Source organism: Taeniopygia guttata, chromosome 2, assembly GCF_048771995.1.
Source record: "Taeniopygia guttata chromosome 2, bTaeGut7.mat, whole genome shotgun sequence".
Taxonomy (NCBI): domain Eukaryota; kingdom Metazoa; phylum Chordata; class Aves; order Passeriformes; family Estrildidae; genus Taeniopygia; species Taeniopygia guttata.
Genome location: NC_133026.1, coordinates 54,673,867 through 54,694,770, shown reverse-complemented (window position 1 = coordinate 54,694,770; position 20,904 = coordinate 54,673,867). Strand labels below are relative to the sequence as shown.

General features: G+C 37.4%; 1 protein-coding gene across 9 annotated transcripts in view; it reads right to left on the bottom strand.

Moving 5' to 3' along the window:
- Positions 1 to 20,904, bottom strand: part of GOLGA4 (golgin A4) — a 76,462-nt gene that overhangs the window by 22,324 nt on the left and 33,234 nt on the right. For all 9 annotated transcript variants that reach the window (XM_030265366.4, XM_030265368.4, XM_030265367.4 and 6 more), the window contains 7 exons: positions 19,396 to 19,583; positions 18,326 to 18,409; positions 17,374 to 17,521; positions 10,543 to 10,721; positions 9,400 to 9,531; positions 6,908 to 7,063; positions 262 to 4,340 (listed from right to left, as the gene is read on the bottom strand). In XM_030265366.4, coding sequence (XP_030121226.2) covers positions 262 to 4,340; positions 6,908 to 7,063; positions 9,400 to 9,531; positions 10,543 to 10,721; positions 17,374 to 17,521; positions 18,326 to 18,409; positions 19,396 to 19,583 — 4,966 coding nt within the window. The remainder of the gene's footprint in view (positions 1 to 261; positions 4,341 to 6,907; positions 7,064 to 9,399; positions 9,532 to 10,542; positions 10,722 to 17,373; positions 17,522 to 18,325; positions 18,410 to 19,395; positions 19,584 to 20,904) is intronic.

Sequence of the window (20,904 nt, the reverse complement as noted above, 5' to 3'; positions counted from 1 at the left end):
CTTTGAGAAAAATAGAATTCTATTATATGCTTCAGCAATGTTGAAAATTACCATCACTGAAACAGATCAGAAACAGTATTACTCTGCCAAATGTCAAATCTCTTTTCTTTCTGTTTCTCTAAGTCTATTTAGAACAACTAAAAAAACCCACGAGTCATTATTTCCTTGTTGTACACTGAGCTTTAGAAAAGTATTCTTGAAGTTTTAGTGGCTAGAGATAAAATACAGAAATTGTAACACAGACAGGAATAAAGAATTTACCTGATTTTTTGCTCCATTTCCTCTAATGACTCCTTCTTTACTATGTCAAGCTCTTGCTGATGCTCCTTTCGCAGAGTACGTATGTCTTCTTGAAGATTATTCACCTCTTTACGTAGTTTCTGTTTCTCTCCTTCAGTCTCTTCCAGTTTAGTCTGTAAGTCTTTCTTCTGGTTCTGCGTATCAACTAGTAACTTCTGCAGCTCCAAAACAGATCTGGACTTTTCTTCAGCATTTTCCTCAAAAGCTTTCAGACTGTCATTTCTTTCACCCAACTGTTGCTGTAGACATTTTAGCTTTTCTTCATATCTTAAAGTCATATCTTCCATCTCAATCTTAAGCATTTCATTTTTCTTCACTACATTATTTTCTAACTCTTTAATCTTCTGTTCTAAAGATTGACTGACTGCCTCCTTTTCCTGCATTTTTTTCTGTAAGTCTTCAATTATATTCTCCATATCAAGATTTTTTTGTTCTTTAACTTTCAATTCTTCCCTACTGCTTGCTAAAACACTGCCACAACAAGCATGCTCATCTGCTAACAATGAATATTTTTTTGTTTGCTCCTCAAGTTCTTTCCTGAGACTTTTGGTCCTAACCTGCTCTTCCTGATGGCTCTTCTCAACACATTCTAGTTTTTTAAGGAGTTCTTTCTGTTTGTTTTGCAGTTCTAGATGACAGTCATTACTCTCACGTTGCTCTTGCTCATACTTCTGTAATAATGCATCTTTTTCGGTTAAGCCCTTCTGTAACTCCTGCATTTTCTCTTTGTATGTCTGTTGGACATTCTCAAGTAAGTTATTTTTTTCTTGTTCTACAGCAGCTTTTACACTCTCTACTTTTTCCAACATCTCCTTCTCTAATTCTGTGGAATCTTTTGTTGACTTAATTTTTTCTTCTAAGGATTCAATTTTGGCTTCTCTCTCCTGTACTTTCTGCTCCAACTTTCTTAACTGATCCTCCCTATCTTGCTTAAATTGCTGTTCCTTTTCTTCCATCTGAGACTGTAATTGCTTTCTAATACAACGTATTTTTTGCTCTGCTTTCTTTTTCAGATCAGCCAGCTTAGTGCTGTTCTCTGCATTCAGTCTCTCTTCTAATTCTTTCAGTTCTTCCTCTTTCCTTTTAAGTATCACTGACTTCATTTGATCAAATTCCTTCTCCTTTGCTTCAAAATCAGCTTTCAGTGAACCTATTTGCTTTTCAAGATCAAGCACTTTTTCTTCAGCCTTCTTAAATCTATTCTCCTTTTCACAAGCCACCTTCTCTGCCTGATGGAGTTGACAAGTTATTTCTTCTTTCTCTGTGTTTTTTTGTTCATTACACTTTTTAAGTTCCTCCAACAAGGAATCATTTTCTAAGGTTTTCTGAGCAAGGTCTTTTTCTAGTTCAGCAATTTTTGCTGCTTGTTTTTTTAACTTTGAGGTTAACTCATTTTCTTCCTTTTCCCTCCTGTTTTGCTTTTGTTCCAATTCACTTTTTAAACAATCAAGATTCCTGTTTTGTTTAGCCAGCTGTTCCTTCAGTTTATTTAGCTCTTCATCTTTTTTACTGGCTTCAGTATAGCTTAATTCAAGTTTGCTCTGCAAATCTTTGATAGTATCATGATTTTGTGTAAACCTGGTTTGTGCTTTCATCTTCCACTCTGACAGCTGGGCTGTGCAATGATCTATCTGATCAAGAGCTGATGCTTTTTCTTGACTCAGCATCTCAACTCTGGATGATAATTCTTCTACTTGATTTAACAACTGTAAGCGATCCTCTTGATGTTGTTTGCTTAACAGAGATATGGCTGCTTCCTTCTCTGTTAAACTTACTGTGCTTTCAAGTCTAACATTAAGGTCAGTAACTGTTTTGTTGAGAGCAGACACTTCAGACTGTTTTTCCTGGAGTTCTTCCCTCATTGATGTGACAGCATTGATATTTTCAGATAACTCTTTCCTCAGCTGTGTTATGCAAGTTTCTTTCTCTGATGCTGCTTGCTGCTGATATCCTCCCTCTTTTTGCAATTGTTCATTTTCTGTTACAAGTCTTGCGATGTCAGCTCTCATGGACATAATTAAATTGTCCTTCTTCTGCAGCTCTTGCATTGACTTTTGCAAAGAAGTACTAACAGAAGAATGATGCTCTGTTATTTCTCTAAGTTGAGCTTCTAGTTCAGTTATCTTACTTGTTTTCATTAATATTGCTTCTCTAACCTTTGCAGTTCGGCGCTCGCAGTCTGCAATTTTACATGTTATTATGCCAATTTTTCCACTACATTTTTCAATTAATTCATTGCCTTTAGTTTGCAATGAAGCTTCAGCATTCTTCCAAGCATGTAACTGGGCTGTAAGTTCTCCTGACAACCTTTTAAACTCTGTTTCTTTTAGCTGAATTGTCTCTAATTTTTTGTCATAATTTTCATGATCTTTATACTGAGAAGATTGCACAGTTTGGAGTTTTTCTTCAAGGGCTCTCAGTGTATCAGCCAGCTCAGTAATTCTGGCTTTGTCCTTCTCTTCAACTGCTTTCTGTTTACTGAGTTCTTCCTGAAGTCCTGTCTGCTGTTTCAAGGACTGTTTAAGATCACTTTCCAATTTTTTCAACTGTGTTTTCATATCACTTTCCTTATCTGACAAAGTATTCACCTTAGCCACTGACTGCCTTAGCTGTTCTTGCAATTCCTTCAGGCATTCCTCCCTTTTCACTCGTTCTTCCTTCAGTTGTATTATTTCTGTTCTGGAGTCCTCCTTTTCAGCACTGAAGACGAAAAGCTTCTGTTTCAGGTCTCCAGCTTCCTGCTCTTTCTCTTGCAGTTCCATAGCATGTTGTTCCTTGAGCTCTTCAATCTGCTGGTTAAGTTTCTTTTCCCAACACTGGATTACTTCTTCCAATTTCCTTATGTGGTCCTCAGCAAAACTGTCTAGTTGCTCTTCCTGATTAGATTCCAGTTTTGACACTGCATCATTGATTCCAGATGAGCTGGCATGTGCCATTTCAAAATTTATAGTATGGAATTCACTCCCTTTCTGACTGAATTCCAACTGCTTGTTTTCAAGCTCTTTTTTTTGTTTAGCTTCCTGCTCAGCAAGTTTATTTTTGAAAGTTTCCTGCAAATCTTTTGATATCCGTTTCATTTTCTCAACTTTCTTCTCCTGATATTTCAGTTTACTTTCATACTCTTCTTGTAAAGCACTAATTCTTTCCTCTGCAGCTAATAGTTTCTGTTTAAGCTCTTCCACTTGCTTGTTCTGTAACTTCTTCACGTGCTCCATTTCATTTTCCTTCTCAGTCAGACTTCTCTTCATCTCATCAACCTTTCTTTGTAGGTCCTTCAGTTGACATTCATATTGCTGTGTTAGAGTGGTTACTTTCTTCGTATCTTCAATGCTTTGCTCCTCTAGCTTTGCAGACACTTGGACAAGTTCAGCTTCAGATCTTTCTGCAGATTCCTTCATTTTCCGTTCATGTGCTCTTAACTCCTCCAAATGTCTGTCCTTCTCCTCCAGTGATTGTTTGAGCTTGTTGAGTTCCTCTTTGAGTACCTTCTCAACACCTTGAATAGACATTTCATGCTCTTTTAACATTGTTTCAATCACTTCATTGTGCTGTTTCCTCTCTTCTTCCAACTTTCCTGTCAAGTCTTGCTTAGCTTCACACATTTTACTATTTAATTCTGAGAGCTCTTGCTCTAAATCGTGACGTATTTTTAATGCTTCTGATAGCTCAGAAGACAATGCTTCTAATTCTGTTTGTTTCACATCAAGTTTTTTTAATGTTTTTTCATTCATCTCTTCTATGTGTGCACAGAAAATTGTTTCCTTCTCTTCCAAAATGGTTTGTATCTCTTGTTGTTGTTTCTCTCTTATTTTTTCTATTTCAGTTATTTGTTGTTGCTTTAAAATGTCAAGTTTTTCTGTCCAAAACTTTTCTTGTTGCTGTTTCACATTCTCCAGTTCTTTATTGTGTTTTTCAATCATATCATTTATCTCCTTACTATGCTGGTTTTTTTCAGACTCTAGAAGAGTATTTAATTCCTCTGACTGCCTTCTGTCATCTTGCAAATACTTTGCAAGAGAGCTTTCCAGTTCAAGAATCCTCTGTTAAAATACAGTTTTAAAAGAATATGAATATTCAAAAAGTAAAAATTTCATTAATTTTTTAAAAATCTTACCAGGTTCACATAACTACAGGTTACTTATTCCATTTTTTTAGTGAATGTCAACTTCTTCAATAAGCCTTTCATTCATCTGGTTGGTTCTCACTTTTGCTTCCCTTATGGAGAGTTAGCTAATTAATAAAAACTCCCTATCTCACTGCAGTGCAAATAAACACAAAATATTTAAAATAATGTAACTAATTCAAATAAAGTAAGTTGTGGTATTTATAAGAGGTATGTTCACATTTTCTTCTTAAACCAAAGTACCAATATACAGGATGAAAAATATAGGGAATTTACAATAGTATTATGGAGTTTTGTATGTGCCTACTGATTTATCATAATTCTACCTGCCATGGAAATGCTGCTGCAAAGCTTTAATGCTTCTTCAGGCAAAACTTTGAAACAAGTATCTGGGAGTGGTAGAATAATGTACAAACTTGCATTAGCAGAAAATACAGTCGTATTACATAAAGCAAAGGATACTTCAAAAATTTAAGCAAATCTTTTTGCTTACTGTGGTGGTGCACTCCCCCCTCCTCTCAGGTTGCATGGATATCTCAGAAATGCTCGTTAGGCCTCAGCCTTGAAAAAACAGTACCTGGAATCAGCTCTTCTCAAGCTTATCAAAAACCCTGTCTATTCCCAGGAACTGCTGCTTTCTAACAAGCTCAGATTTTCCTTATGAAAAGCACTGGGAACTATCTTTCTTGCTTGAATGGCAAAATATCTCTGTTCTCACTTTCAAAGAAAGTACCAACACAACTGTAACCAGGATGAAACATTGCTATGACTAAATCCCACTCTCTAGCGATCCTGCAAACAGCAGACCAAAATGGGGCCCTTTGAGCTCTCCTGGACCACAGCAGATTGCAGCCAGCAATCCCCCTCTAAGTAGGACACCTGTCAGAACTAGTGCACTCTCAAGATTTTTGTACTTGGAGGATCGAGAAAAAAATTATAAATACTGGGCCAACATCCTCACTCCTTGAGGTTCAACCCTTCACTTGTTGGGGAGGTGCAAAGGCATTCAAAGTGAGTATTTCCTTACCTTTGAGGGGAATTTTTCACAGGCACCATGCTGGCAGGCACCTAACTCTTTATGTCTGCGTGCATGCCCATGAGTACATGCTATAGCAAAGTTAGGAGAAATGCTGCTTTCTTAGATTTTTGAGCACCTTAGGTATCTATGTCAGTTAGACGTGTAGTATGGTTAAGTCACTGAGTTATAAGCTAAATTTGAATGACACTAAGTGTTTTCTTTGCTAAGTTGCTAATTTTAACTTTAGGTTAAATGCTGTTAAATGTTATTCCTCTCTTAAATTGTTACGGTAAGGTTGTAAGTTGAATTAGGGATAAATTAAGTGTTACTCCTTTGTTAGATTGTTAGGTTTAAGGTATAATTTAAGTTAAATTACTCTTAAGTTTGAGTGCTGTTAAACTTTTAGGCCATATTTTCATCTGTGCTCTCACAGTTCTTTTGTCACACCCTAAACACACACACACCCCCCACACACACACACACACACACTCCCTAGACAGTTCTCAGTTCATTTCTGTTTGATTGGCTGGATTTTGTTTGGTTTTGGAGTTGCTTGTTTTTCCCTAGTGTGCTTTAAATGCCCTCTAAGTAGCAGACTGAATCTTGCCAACCAACTTTGTTGTGCTGCTCACCTACCTCACTTAATATTAAATCTGGTTTTCACTGATACCCTTACTGCTGATTTTTCTAAGTGATCTCAAACACTCGTTTGTAACACTAAAGTATCCTTATAAGCATTTGTAAGGTAGCAGTACCCAAAAATTAAACAGCCTGAAATTTAACTCCTCTTTATAACATACCTAAAAATTAAATAAATGGATATGAATTAATATCCCACACAATGCTATAAAGCAAATGTATTTCTATATTTTGCTGATGCCTTAACTTTTAGCTTTCACATTTTTCAGATTCTGTGATGCCTAGGTGTATAACCTGGAGGTTCATATTAAGTGTTAGTAAGCTCTCTTCACAGGGTAGGCAGACAAAACAATCCTTTTTTAGCTTGAGACCAAGGACAGCCATTACAAATTTCAGGCCCAAAAAGCATGAACAACAGTGGACTGAAGAGAAGAAAACAAGATGGATGGGACTTCATAATCTGAAGCAGTAATTGGAAAATTAACCCCAAAATGCAAATGGACCAAAACTTAAAAAAGTGTGAAACCTAGTGACCATTTTGGATCCATCTTGGGTGTAGCCCTGGCCAGGCTCTTGTACCGCCCAAGGTGTATCCTTTTAAGGCCTTTTAATAAATACCTGCTTTATTCTCTTAGCTCTGTCTAGTCTCTAATGCAGATGAGCCTCTCAATCTTAAAAAAAAATAGGGCTGCAGAATAGCATGGCAATATATTAAACTTTTGTCACTTTAATCCCACAAAACCCAATCACAACAAATCACCATTTGTAAAGTCATCACAGTTAAACACATACTTGTAAATGCTTAGTTTTTTGGAATCCTTACTCACAGTTCTACAAGTCTCTACTTCTTGATGCATCTTTTCAACTTTCTTGTCACACTCAGACTGTATGGCTTTCTTCTGCAGCTCCAATTCTTCTAAAGCTAGGGATTCTTGCTGCTTTTGCTCTTGAAGGACTTTTGAGTACTCACTCTGACTTTTTTCCTGCATGAAGAAGTACAACTAAGTAATAATTATAGTCATCACACCTTCAAGAACATTATGATAGGATATTTTCAAGTCAGTAAATAGGAGTCATACATTAATCACCTTTATTTTCTACACAAAAACAAATGGAGTTTGTTTTCAAATTGTGAAAACGTAACTGCAGTAAATCACTTCTTTTTTTTTTGGAAACCCCCTGTAATAGATGAGTAATGTGATGATTGACTCTCACAATTGACAGACAAATATCATGTATATAGGTTAAGAAAAGTTTTCTAGATTTATAGTTATGTTTTACCCCCCGCGTTGTTATCAAGGGACAGATGGGGTTGGGACATTTGGGAGGGTCGGCTTGTCACTATGGTGACTTCTGGCCTCCAATCAGGATTTGAGGAAGTAAACTCCACCAATGGACAGTGAAGAAAGAGTTGATGGACAGAATTTTGGTAGGGGCTAAAGTGCTAAAAAGCCGAAACCTCCATTGTGTGAGTGAGTGGGGAAAATCCTTTCCTCTCAGCCCCGTAACATTTTTTCTATTCAGTCTTCTGACACACCTTGTCTTTGCATGAAAAACATAATGCAATCAAGCCTTCTATTTTGGTTCATTTACCACTATTAATTGAGAATAACATCTGAGAGGAATTGTTAGGGGTTGGGTTTTGGTTTGGGTTTTTCTTTTACCTGTTCCTTCCTTGTTATTTGTGGAATATTGTTCCTGTTGAGTTGCTAATAAGCACTGATGGCAGGGGGAAACTCCTTTGGTTTTTTTGGGAGTTTTTTTTGTCTTTCTGGCTGGGGGAAGGAGCTGCACTCTCTTTCGGTTTCGGAGGAGGAGGGCCAGAGCCGCTGCTCTTGGGGAAAGAAATTCCACTGCTGCGGATGGAGCCTGGCCCAGAGCTGCTTCTTCTACCGTGAGGTGAGTCTCTGCTCATGAGAACAACCACTGAACTGGGACCTTATTAACACCCACCTCAGTAAAAAAGAGACCTATCACCATCTGCCCGCATACCCGGGATCCTGAGCTTGGCTCTCCCTGCCCTGCTGGGAGCCCCTCACCCCTTGCCTGCTGAGCTATCCTGCTGGCCCAGCTTGCTGCTTTCTGAGAGTCCTGCTAGGGGCACAGGAACTGGCTGTCCCAAGGTTTTGTGGAGCAAAGCCTCTCTGCCACTCCTTCCCATCTTCGGACAAAAGCCACCATTGGCACGTGCTCACTGAGCCCATGCCGGAGCGCCCCCTGCAGCCGTGGGGGAATCATCGCACCTGCCCTGCCCACCGGGAGCCACCAGCGCCCCTGGCGGCTGTGACTGAAACTGCACCCAAGGGAAAGTGCCACAGCCAAAAGGCTGTCACTGTGTTCTGGGCTGTGTTTGGTGTTAATGCTGTAGCTGTTGTTGTTTGTTTGCTTTATTATATGTACTAGTAAAGAACTGTTATTCCTATTCCCATATCTTTGCCTGCGAGCCCCTTAATTTCACAATTCTAAAAGTTCAGAGGGAGGAGGTTTACATTGTGCATTCCAAGGGAGGATTTTTCTGCCTTCCCTAGCAGACACCTGTCTTGTAAAGCAAGACAGGAATAAAGTCTGTTCTCACTTGCTTCCACTGCTAAGATATTTTTAAGCTTGTTTCTTACAATTAAGGAAGTAACCTGTGAAACAGGTAGAAGAATATACTCAGGACAGGGTTGATGCTCAATCCTAGTCACTATCCACCACGGAGGAGCACAAAAACCAATCCACTATTTGTAACAGATATATATAGACTATATAGATACATATCTGTTACATATATATCAAATATTTAGGCAAAATGACATGATTATCTATAGTGGATTGATTACAGTTCATGAAAAAGTGCAAAGAATTCCAACAATTCTTCTCAGTCTGATCTCGAAGAAAATTCTTTTTCTGATGTCGAACACTATGAATAGTTAACCCTGTTCACATAACACAATATAACCAGACATAACTACACAAACACTTTTCAAACAGCCTCATTTTTTGTATTTCTTTTACTTTAGCTCCTGGGCCTGATTGCCAATGATCCACATATAGATATTAAAAAAACAAGTCTAAAAAAATGTCAAAAAATTAAATAGCTTCCACAAGATACAGCTGTTACTGAGTACTGACAGTGGTAAGTTATCATTACTCAGTCTGGATCATTGCAGCTGCTTTCTTTTCATGTTGCTGAAACCTCTGAGCTATTTGACTTTTGGAAAGCACTTCTATCTTTGAGCACAGGAGGACTCTCACTGTGGAAGAGTCTCAGCTCAAGACTTCTAATCCAAACTCACACTTAGAGAAATGGCTTTTTATGCATTTTAGGTTTACTTACAAGAGCTGCCTTCATCTTCTCCTGGAATACCTTTTCTTGAGCCTGTAATCTCTCATTTAGCTCCTGATCTTTGGTATCCAGTTCTTTTTTATGTATTTTTTCTAGTTCAGCAACTCGTTCCTCTGAAGATTTCTGTGAATCAAAGTCAGAAAAAATTAATTGCAAAATATTAACTAACAAAATACTTTCTATTTTTTCTTAATAAGAAAATAGTGCAACAGACAAAAGAAACTAGAACCATCTCTTTGCTTCCTTTGAATAAGTTATGATCACTTGGACTACTTAATATTAAGCCCTGACAGTTCTTACTTTCAAGCTTTCAGTTATCCATCTTCCTTCTCAAGTCTTTCATAGTTGTACTAAAGGAAACACCACATTTTCTAAAGAATCTTCTTCCAAGGCAAACTTGATGTTTTCAGTTCAAACATGATAATACATTGAAAAATGAACTTTTTTTGTAGCTTTCCCAGTATTCTTATTTTATGAGTCAGAAAGTCAGGTGGTAATACTCAATGTAGATAGTTATCTACAACCTACATATGTGCTTTATTTAAGAATAATGTAAAGCACATCAGTGGTCCCCTTAAAGCATCACTGTATTCTCTTAGAAAAATTAATACCATTATGAATGTCATTAAAAGAACTGTAACTTAAGAGTGTTCAAATTTACAGCTTTACAAGGATGTGAAGTATTCCAGCAATTCCTATATAAATACACCAAATAAAGCAAATTATTTAAACCCGCAAACAATATGGTAACAAGTTATTAAACATTTACACAGACTCAACTAGGATAATGATTAAAAGCTAAAAGTGATTAAAACCCAAGATCCTGGTGGAGGTGTGTGAGCTTCCTGCCATTAATGTCTTCTTGTCTCTATTTAAAATCTCGAGTATACTTCTAATAATTAATTTAATTTTAATTTTATTAAATACTACTATTTATTTTTACATGCCAGTAATGAACTGATTTAAATTGCAGAAGAAAAAAATCTATGAAGAGTTTACTATTTTTCATTAAGTAAATCTTTGATTACAGAAAATAATTTTTATGGGTTTTATTAAATAGCAAAAGATTTATAACAGAGTTCTGTCAAACTGATATATTTTACAACAATGGATTAACTGTAATAAAATTTTTACCTTCATAATCTCAACCACCTCTTGTTTCACTCTGGTTAATTCCCGCTGAAGATTTACTCTCTCTTCCTCACTAGCCTTTTCTACTGCTTTAATTTTTTCATCCATTTCTATTTGCAGTTTTTTCCGGGCTTCCTCTGTCTTTTGGGCAATACTTACAGCCTTCTCAAGCTCTTCAAAAGCTGTGAAGAAAAAAATTTGTATATGATAATTGAGAAATAGCTATATATTTTGATAGAAGAATTTCAAAAAAAAAGAACGAAGTTAGGAATTCACATGTTTATTTTCTGGAAAGGAAAGAGAACTGACAAAGAGATGTGAATTTCTTCCAATACATTCTGTAGATTCTATTTCTTTGCCTAAAATCACTATAAAATGCATAAACCATATTAATGAATGTACTATAACATTCCTCTTCTGCCTATACCTCCTGAGTAAACTTTGAGGATGTGGAAAATAGCTGCACAAAGAAAGGTAATACACACTAAAACAAACAGACAGAAACAAACCAAAAATGACTACTATGCAAGTCAGTTATTAGTGGGTAATGAAGTTTCACCTGAATAGAACACTAATGTATAATATCAGGCACTTTATATACCTAAGAGTAATTCCAAACGGTAAAACCTAGAGAATAGTTTCTTTAAACTGTTTTTCAAAGAGCCCACAGAGATGGCTTTGCTAATTTCATTATCTCACCATTTACATTTAATGTACACTTCCATCAGTGTAGTAGCTGACTGTCTGGCACTTCTAACTTCATAAATAAAATGTAAAAATAAAAAAAAATTTAAAAGTTAAGATTTGCTCCCAGAAAACTTGAATAGCTCTAAGTTGTTTCAAAAGAACACTCAAGCTGCAGTGTTGAGATTTATTCGCTCTTGCACAGAATGCACAAATTCACTGAAACACATTTTAATTTACAAAATAGAAGCAATAATTCCACAGCTTCATCTCATGTTAAGGATAAGTATTCTAACATGCTTTATTCACTTCACAGATGATCATTTAGATATAAAAAGAAAGCAAAGTCATTCCAGTATTGTGAGCTTGTTTATTTTTTCAATACCACTAAAACTCACTACAACTGATGTCAGAGTCTATACAGAATTACACAAGACTAGAGTTCAATCATTATTAAGGAAATCTCTTTCCTGAGTAGTGGATCATGAATGTGGAAAACTGTGGAAGACGGTAAACCGGCTGGGGAAAAGCTTACCATGCTCCCCTGGAGGGACAACCCTTAAGCAACAACCTCCTGGTCATGGCAAGGAAAAATGCTTCCCCCAGAATGCATTGTTGCCGTATGTTGATTCTATTTTGATCCCATTGGGCCTTCTCTTTTGTTCCACCCCTGTGCCCTCATCTCATTCATTCTGATGTTCTGCCCCACCCCTCGCTATCTCTATATAAACCTATATAAAAGTGAGCAATAATTTCCATTCTACATCTTTTGACAACATTAAAAACAGTCTATACTTTTGAGGCAGTGCTGCAAATAACAAGTAACTTAATTCCATAAAACTGGATTCACCCAAATTCTAACCTTCTACGGAATTTTCTTCTGTTTTTTGAGGAAGACTTTTTCTGACTATTCACAGCAACAATCATGTTTTAAGGCAAAATGGGGCTGTTACTGACTTTGGCAATTAATGGAGTTACCAATATCGGGAACGGGACATGCCCTGGCTTGTCTGGCCCCTGCTGCTGGACCAAATGGCAGCAGATGTGGTGTTTCACCCCAGAGACATCTTTGGCTAGCTGGATGTTGCAGCTGGGCGCATGGAGACAAGCCCAGACATGCCGGAGCTCAGGTTGGTGGCAGGATGGAGCTTCCTCTTGCAGAGGTTCCGCTCCTCAGGTTTTCCGCTATTGTAGAATCCTTTAAGGCTATGGTGAAGGAAAGGAGTTGGTTCTGATGGAGGGTTTAATCCAGAGTTTTTATTCTGGCCCACAGGCCTCTGAATGTAGCAGTAGCTCCAAGAAGAACTCCCCTGCAGGCCTCTGAATCCAATCAGCTCCAATCAATCCAATCTGCTCCATCAGAAACCTCTGGTCAGCGTGGTTCCCCTCTCTTTTACCTGGAGGAGGGGAGGGGAGGGGAGAAGGGACAGGGAGCCCACCAACCACACAGGACAGAGGAGGTCTCAAGGGACAAAGGACACCTGGATGGCCCAATACCCCCAGGGGTGGAGGGCATCTTTTGAATCTGCCCAATCACTCAACACACTTCTGGAATGTCAGGAGTGACAGACAGTGCTGGCAGGGGTCAGGGTGGGGAAAGGAGGAGTAATTGACACACCTGGGAGGACAACTTCAGGGGGGGAAACCAGGGTTCTGGGGAAACCATGAAATCACACCACAACAGGCAATACCAAAGCAGACCATTGTACCCACTTTTCCGCTTCTGGTTCTGCTTAAATGCTAAAACTGTTTAAAAAATTATGATCACTAGAGATTATTTCAAGCAGAAACAGTCTAAAATGTAATACAAGCATGTACAAGGCTTATAGCTCCTTATTTTGCACAGTTCTTCACAGCCCTATAAAGGCATTTTGCCACCCGCCAACTACAGGACTCAAGTTCTCCCCCACTGTGACACCAGGCTCAAGTTGATTATGAATACTGCGAATAATGCAAAACTGTGTTTGGAGAATGGTAATGACTTCCCTGATGCTTCTCTCAGTATTAACAAAAGCAGGCCAAGCAAAACTGGTGAAGTCCTTCAGTATTACAACATCATCTTTTTTCAAAATCAAACAAAAAACAACCAAACAAAAAATGTAAAACATCCACCCCACCCTACTGACCTTTGCAAAGTATAGCTTGAAACTAAAGCCTGCAAGTAGAGCATTAAGTTATTTCACTTTTCCATACACATTTTCTGATTCTTGTTCTGAGCATCATGTATGTTATTTTCAATTGAGAAAACATTATTTTCATTTCCCTTTATTTTCATTTGTATTCTCTTTCTTTCTGCAAAAGGAAAGAGAACACATTTGCCATAGCCCACAAATCAGCCACAGAGAAGATCCAGGTTCACAATAGGACTGATTAGTGACATGAATTGCTGAGAAACATGCAGTACAAAAGCTGCATCACCATAATCACAAGCAGGATGCTAATACAAAAACTAGACAAAAGCTGATGGTTAAAAAGCCAAGCACAAAGAAGCAATACTTCACAGAAATGCAATTAGGTCTCTAAAAGTTAAATTATATGCATCTCAGTCACATTAAGCCCTTAAGCAAAACAGAATATTTTCATTCACAGTTAATTCTAGTGTAGCTAGACGCAACCAAGTTTCAAACCAGCAGAGGGCTAAACTATCATCAAGCAGACAGAATGTAGTCTCTGTTATCACTGTTACTTTTAATGTGTGAGAGATTTTAATTCTCTGTATCAAAACATGAAATAAAGTCCATGTTTTTATTTAAATATACCTACTCTGAATGTAGAGAGTAAAGGTACTGCCTCTGCATTCTTATCCAGCCTGCAGAACTTTGCTCAGGGAAGATCTTTCAACCAAGTATTGGTTGAATGAAGTCTCACAAAGGCACATTAGCAAATCAGAAATAGAAACAAGCACACCAACAGTCTCAGGTTCATTTTGCAAAACCACATTCATGTGACAAAGCCAGACAAATTGAAAACCTTCCTGTGCAGTACGTAAATCACAAAAAATTAGTCTGACCAGAGTTTAAGGAGTGCAAGGTTTGCAAACCCCTTTTTTATACAACATAGGCTGGACAGTTGACTACTTTACCTACACCACTCCAAAATAGCAGTCTCTGCTCCCTTCACCTTGCCCCTCCCACCCAGAGTAACACTTTGCACTGCAAAGACTTCTAGTTTCCTCTGCTGGCACTGCGTACCTTTTCTCTTTGCCTAGAGTACCTCCTAGTGCTAAACATTGTGAAGGAAGCAACCCAGCTTTGTAAGCCAGCTGGCAAAGGAGGGATTCACGTTCAATTTCTGAGGGCTGAGGGCAGGCATCATGTCCAAATTTCAAAAAAAAAAAAGGTTGAAATCATTCCTATAGCTAATTTGTGCTTCTAGGCAGAATTTTAAATGCACAGTGTAAGTCTTTTTTTTTTTCACTGAAGAAAGGTGCAAAGCATATGTTAATTTAGCTTGCAAAAGAAATGGTGCCTACAAATAGGATTTGCTTTCTGAAGACTTTGTTTGCTCATAGATTATTAGTCAGTAATCTGCATCCTGAGAAGTCATAAAGCATTTATGACTTTTCTCAAGAGAAAAACACTTAAGTTTAGCTGGAAATTTACAAATACTAAAAAGATCTCTGTTGAAGTAAAAAAAGAAATGTGTTGCAGTTACCTCAAGTAGAAGTGCCTGAGAAGCAAAGAATTTACTTTTTAGAACCCAGTTCAAGCACTCAATGTGTGATGTAAAAAAAAACAGCGCCCTTACCCCAGTCCTGTTCATACAAGGCTTGGGAAAGGCACCCTAATTCACTTACTGGCATGTGTGGATGCACAAAAACAAGATGCTCTGTGAGATTTCAACATAAGGTTCCTCAACTACAAAAAGAAAAAGAACTTAACTGGGGAAACCAAATTGCAGTTTACACTGTTTTGTACACAACAAAAAAATAAGCATACATATCTTTCCACTCCTTTATTACACAAAAATGCATTCACATTAAATCAAACACTGGAGCAATTCACTAAAGTCCTGATTTACAAAGAAAAAGGCCAGAGATGTAACAGTAGGCAAGATGGCATGGAAAACTATACCACTTTTTAGTCTCCAAGCAGCACTACAGAAGTAAATTTCAAGAGTATTATGCTTATCCTTATTTTACTATAACATGAATGAAATTAACATTTCTACTTCATTCCATGAATTCAGTTCTTCACTAAACCATGATATGGAAAAAGATGTCTAGAATTTAACAGTCTAGATGCAGTCCTGTGCCATGTGGTCTATGATAACTCTAGCAGAGCAGGGAGGTTGGACCAGATGATACACTGTGGTCCATTCCAACCTTACCAATTCTGTGGTTCTGTGAAAGTCACCTCACATTAACTATCCAAAAACCAGAACTTTAAATTTTGACCTCAAATACATGAAATTGCCCAATACATAAAACCATTACAATTCAAAGGTTGAGGCTTAAAAAGCAATTTCAGGCTCTCCTGGTATGCAAGGTGGTTTTCTCAAATAATTTAGTTCAACTGTATTGAACCATACTAACACTGTAGATTGCAATATTTTTGGAATGTATTAAGCCAAGGATTTAATAGAAAAATCTAATAAAGGTCACCTTACAAATCTGTCTTAAAAGCAGTGCTAGCTAATTTTCCAAGGGTTCCAACACACGTATATGCATGCCTAAAAGACTGTAATAAATAAATGCACTCAAAGGTAAAGTTGACACTTATGCACTGTAAAATCAACCAAAGTACTTACAATTTTTGTTTTAAAAAGAGCACATTTAACACACAAATCTCCCCCTAGAAAAGTGTAGTGTACTCAACACAACATTCATTCAAATTAAATTACTTCTCATTACAACAGAAAGTTTTTCAGTTGTCTACAGAATCATCTCTAACCTGACTTCAGCTTCTGGCCACGCAAACTTGAAGAAATTACTGTATTAATTAGTGTGTGTGGATAGTACATTTATAATTCATAATTGTTTCTCCTGCCTCAAGAAACACTATTGCATACAGCTATGATAATAACCTCATATCTAGAGAAGTATTAAAAGATTCTTCACCTTCTTTTTTTTTAATCATGAAGAGCTTCCTAGTCTCCCAATATCAAACAAAATACAACTTTAGTAGGACTGACTGACTTCTGAAGTATGAATTTCCAAAACTAAAGACACATGCAACCTTGAAAGGGTAGGAGAGGAAGGCACCTAATGAAAATGTTTGTTACTTTCAAAAGATGGATGTTCCAGCTGGTTTTCTGCATTACAGCAAAATTATCTATCCAAATTCATCTTTAAAATCCAAGTTCTAATATAAATCTATATAGATATTAAATAAACCACTATGAACTGCATTGTTTGAGCTCTTCATTGGTTTTTAGGGAAAGAAAATATGTATAATATTTTATTCAAAGTAACACCTGAGCTTTTGCCAAAAGAGTGAGCTTCTTTACATGCCCATGAGAACAAATTAAATTATTCTAAAAGAATTCTTATGTAATACAAAACAATTTCACTGTTTAAAAAACAATGGCTTAACTTCATTTCATGCAATAGTAGAACTCTAAGCACACATAATGTTACCTACTTTCCATAAAAAGCAAACTACATCATATAACAGTTACATAACTGTTCCTCTGTTACAAGCCTGAGGCAAAAAGAATCATCACTGCTGTTTCACTTAAATCAGAAATGCTTCCATTAAAATAATTGAAAGAAAATGCTTACTATGGTTATCATATTTTTACTTCTTCACAAACTCTTATACACTCAGTGCTGTGTATAAGAGCAAGTTTTCTACGTGAATCCCTCGTGGCATTATAATGACAATTTATAGATAGTTGCAAGGTTCTCTTCTTAAGTTAGACCAGAAGAAGACTGCATCAATTTTTTCTCATACAAACAAGGAAGTACAGGTGTCTTTTGGAAGTTTTTTCCTAAATCCAGTTTTATTGGTAACAGACAAATCAGTCAAAAGCATCCCTAAACTCTGCTGTCCAGAAGTGAAGTTAGCAATGATGGCACAGGTGATATGTAGAACAATAGAAAAAAGAGCATCTCTTAATATCCATTCCAAACAACAACTGTAGAAAAAGACCACACTGAAGCTTTCTGATGTACAAATGTGAAAACAAATAATCTAGGTATATTCTTACCAGCTCTTTCAGATTTTTCTTTCTGCTCTTTTAATTCCTCGCCTTTTGTAGTTATTTGTTTGATTCGAGCACGCAGTTGGGCTACCTCCTCCTCCTTCATTTCCAATGTTTCATGCATTTGCCTCTTTGTCTCTGCAATTACCATGCCCTGTGGAAAAGGTCCTTGTGATAAAAAACTAGCAAATAAATAAGACATATACCTGAAACAATTTCAAGCCAGGGCACAATCCTTGCCAAGAATAAACTGTAGTCTCTTATTATGAGACCAGAGATCATAGGATTTTTCTATGTCAAAAAACAGAAAATACTAACAAAAAGGAGATAGAATGCCAATTCTTTTAAAGACTATCCAAAATTTATCTAATGGTGAAAAGAACTCCAGCAAACACGGACCACCCAAAAATGTCCTCCTTCTGGTACAGACACTTTCCTTTGAAACATGTATTTTGTAAGCAAGCCCAAACTAAAAGCATTGTAGAGTCTGTAATTCTCCTTCAAGAATACACCATACAATGTTAGTCATGACACTTATGACACCACCAGAAGTTACTCCAGGTACCAAGACTATGATTAAAAAGACTTTTAAGGAGCAAAAAACTGAGAAACTCTTTATTGTCTATCGAAAGTTACTTTATTGGTATTACTTTTAAATTAATTTATTTGTATCTCATCTTCATTTGTGTTTGGGGTTTCTTTGTTTGTTCTAGAATTGGCATCAAGGAGTGTATTCAGTATATCTGCTTTATCCTAAATAATATCATATTTCAGTGTTAAGTATAACTTAACAGACATATCTTATGGTATATATACAATTAAATTTTTAAGTAGCTTAAATTACTTGTTTATTAAAATATAGACGAAATCATCAGACTACTAAAAGCAGCTTCTAATACCAAGAGCTAGATATTTTGTGTTTTAAACAATCTTCATCAAAACCTACAGCTTTGTTTACCTTGTCTTGTTCTAGCTGCTCAATCAAATTCTTTGCATCACGTAGCTGTGTAATCAGTTTAGTCTTCTCAGCCATGTGAAGGTCCTAAAAAAAGATCCCAACCACAAGTTGGTTGACAAACAGCTTTACTTTGGCTCTGACCCTGCACTATGCCTTGGAGGAAGAACACAGAACACAATCAAGGGAAACTGAAGTGGGCAGTTTTAAATTACTTTTACATCTCCCAAAGGTAGGCTGCCTTATGGCTTCTGTAGTAATTCAGAGATCTGAAGGTTTTGTTAGAGCCTCCACACATGGAGATCTGAGTTGGTAAAGTAAAACAAGAAATACGTCTAAAATTTCTGCTCTCTTACCTGCACCTTGATCTCTTGAGATCCTGCCAAGAGGATCTCAGCAATGCAACATAAATGATTATTACTAGCCATATTTTAGAAAATGTCATTAAAATACTCAGGTCTTTCAGAGATTTTTCAAACCAGGCTAGTGCTCAGAGACGAAGACAGAGACGGGAATCTGATCTCTGTAACTAAAACTAAGTACAGCTATACTTAGCACATTTTCAGGTTTCATTACTATTAGTCACTTTACTTAAGCTCCACTCAGCATTAATGGCCTTAAAAGGAAAACTGAGCAAAGTATTAATTTATTAGCTTTGGGATTGCACTTATGGTCACTATATTGTGATCTCCACTGCCCTGCCTTCCTTTTTTTTTCTGTTAATTTACATAATTAATGCCTCATTCACTATGTCTTAAAGATTTAGCTCTGCTCCACTTTTCTCACTTTACCTTCTGTCTTCTGTGCTAAGACAGTCTTTTTCTCACCCCAGTTTCCCACAACTACTTATTTCTAATACCATTCTGATGGTTATGCAGTAAGTTTTCATACCCTGCTTCACCACTCTAGAATAATTGCTGAGTGTATTCATTCTAGGTCGGTTTTGAACCTTTTCTCCAAAAAAGTACAAGGCCAGTTTGTTTCATTGTCTGCTCTATCAATAAATTTTGGAAATACTGGAGTTCTTACTGTATTTTCATGGTTACTCATAAAGCTAAGAGCATTTTCCATACCTTCATTTTTTCCAGCTCCTGAAGCCTCTCTTCCAGCTGTTCTTGAAGTGCCTCTTTCTCGTTGGTTAATTGGGCACAGCGCTCCTTATGTGACCGAATAGTCTCCTTACAACGTTTAAGCAAGTTCTCTTGGCGCTTCACCCTCTGATTAAGAGTTTCCAGTGTTTTAACAGAATCTTCATCACCCTCTATAAGACAACATACCAACATTACCATATGCATGCCATTTCCAAAATGCAGATCTGCATTCATCGTTCACAATGCAGTGGACTTATAGGTCTCTAAAGAAAACTGGGTAAAGTCTGCAAAACTTCCTAGTTCCTCCTGTAAGTGCCAGAGACATTCTACACATACACAGAGTAGTAAAGAGTATTTAACACCAAGTTAACTTACTAAACCACAGTTACTTTATCAGCTTCAAAACAAAGCTATTAATCAACAAGGTTTTTACATAATTAAAAAGTCATCATGATTTATAAACCTGCCTGCTGCTACTAACAGAATATGCACAACTAGGGAAAAATGTGACGTAAAGCAAATCACAACTCTCAAGTGCCATGCACACAGATTCTTGCTTTCCCAAGGCTGGGTATGACATTAGGTCTAAAATACCCAGGTTGGCAATATTACATTCAGCAGGATAAAGGTTATACTTAGTGTCTTTCTGAGTAGCGCTCATAGAATCATAGACTGGTTTGGGTTGGAAGGGATCTTAAAGATTATCTAGTTCCAATCTCTGCCACAGGCCAGAACACCTCACAGAACAAGTTGCTCAGAACTCCATCCAGCCTGGCCTTTAACATTTCAAAGGATGGGGCAGCCACTGTTTCTCTGGGCAACATGTTCCAGGGCCTTGACACCCTCATAGTAAAGAATTTTTTCTAATATCTCAGATTGAATCACTGTATTACTAGCACATTTGGTAGTATTTTACTGTGTGCTTCTGCTATGATGCTCTGGAGGCTGCAAAGGTATTTGGCATTGTACTGGATTTGCATGGCCAAGCTTCAGTAGTTGAAGGGGAACTACAGGTGTGGCTTCTGCATGGACCTGCCAGAAAGCTGACAGAGGCTTTCTTCATGTCCGGCAGAGCCAATCCCTGGTAAAACTCCAAAGACAGATGTGCTGCTGGTCAAGGCTGGACCAATTAGAAATGGTGGTAATGCCTCTGTGATAAAAAAAATTAAGAAAGAAGTAAAAAGCTATTGCACAATTGTAATTGCAGGCAAAGAAAAGCAGAGTGAGAACATGTGAGGGAAACAACTCTGCAGACATGAAGATCCATGGAGAAGGAAGAGGAGGAGATGCTTTAGGCGCTGGAGCTGAGATTACACTGTTGCCTACGGTGCAGAGCATGGTGAAATAGCCATGTGCCTGCAGCCCATGAAGGACCAAGGGGATGGAGAGATCCATGTGTGAGCCACGGAGGAGACCATGGTTGCCTGAGAGGAGACTGTGACCCTGGGGGAGGCCCATGGGAGAGAGAGGTCCACTCTGGAGTAGCCTGTC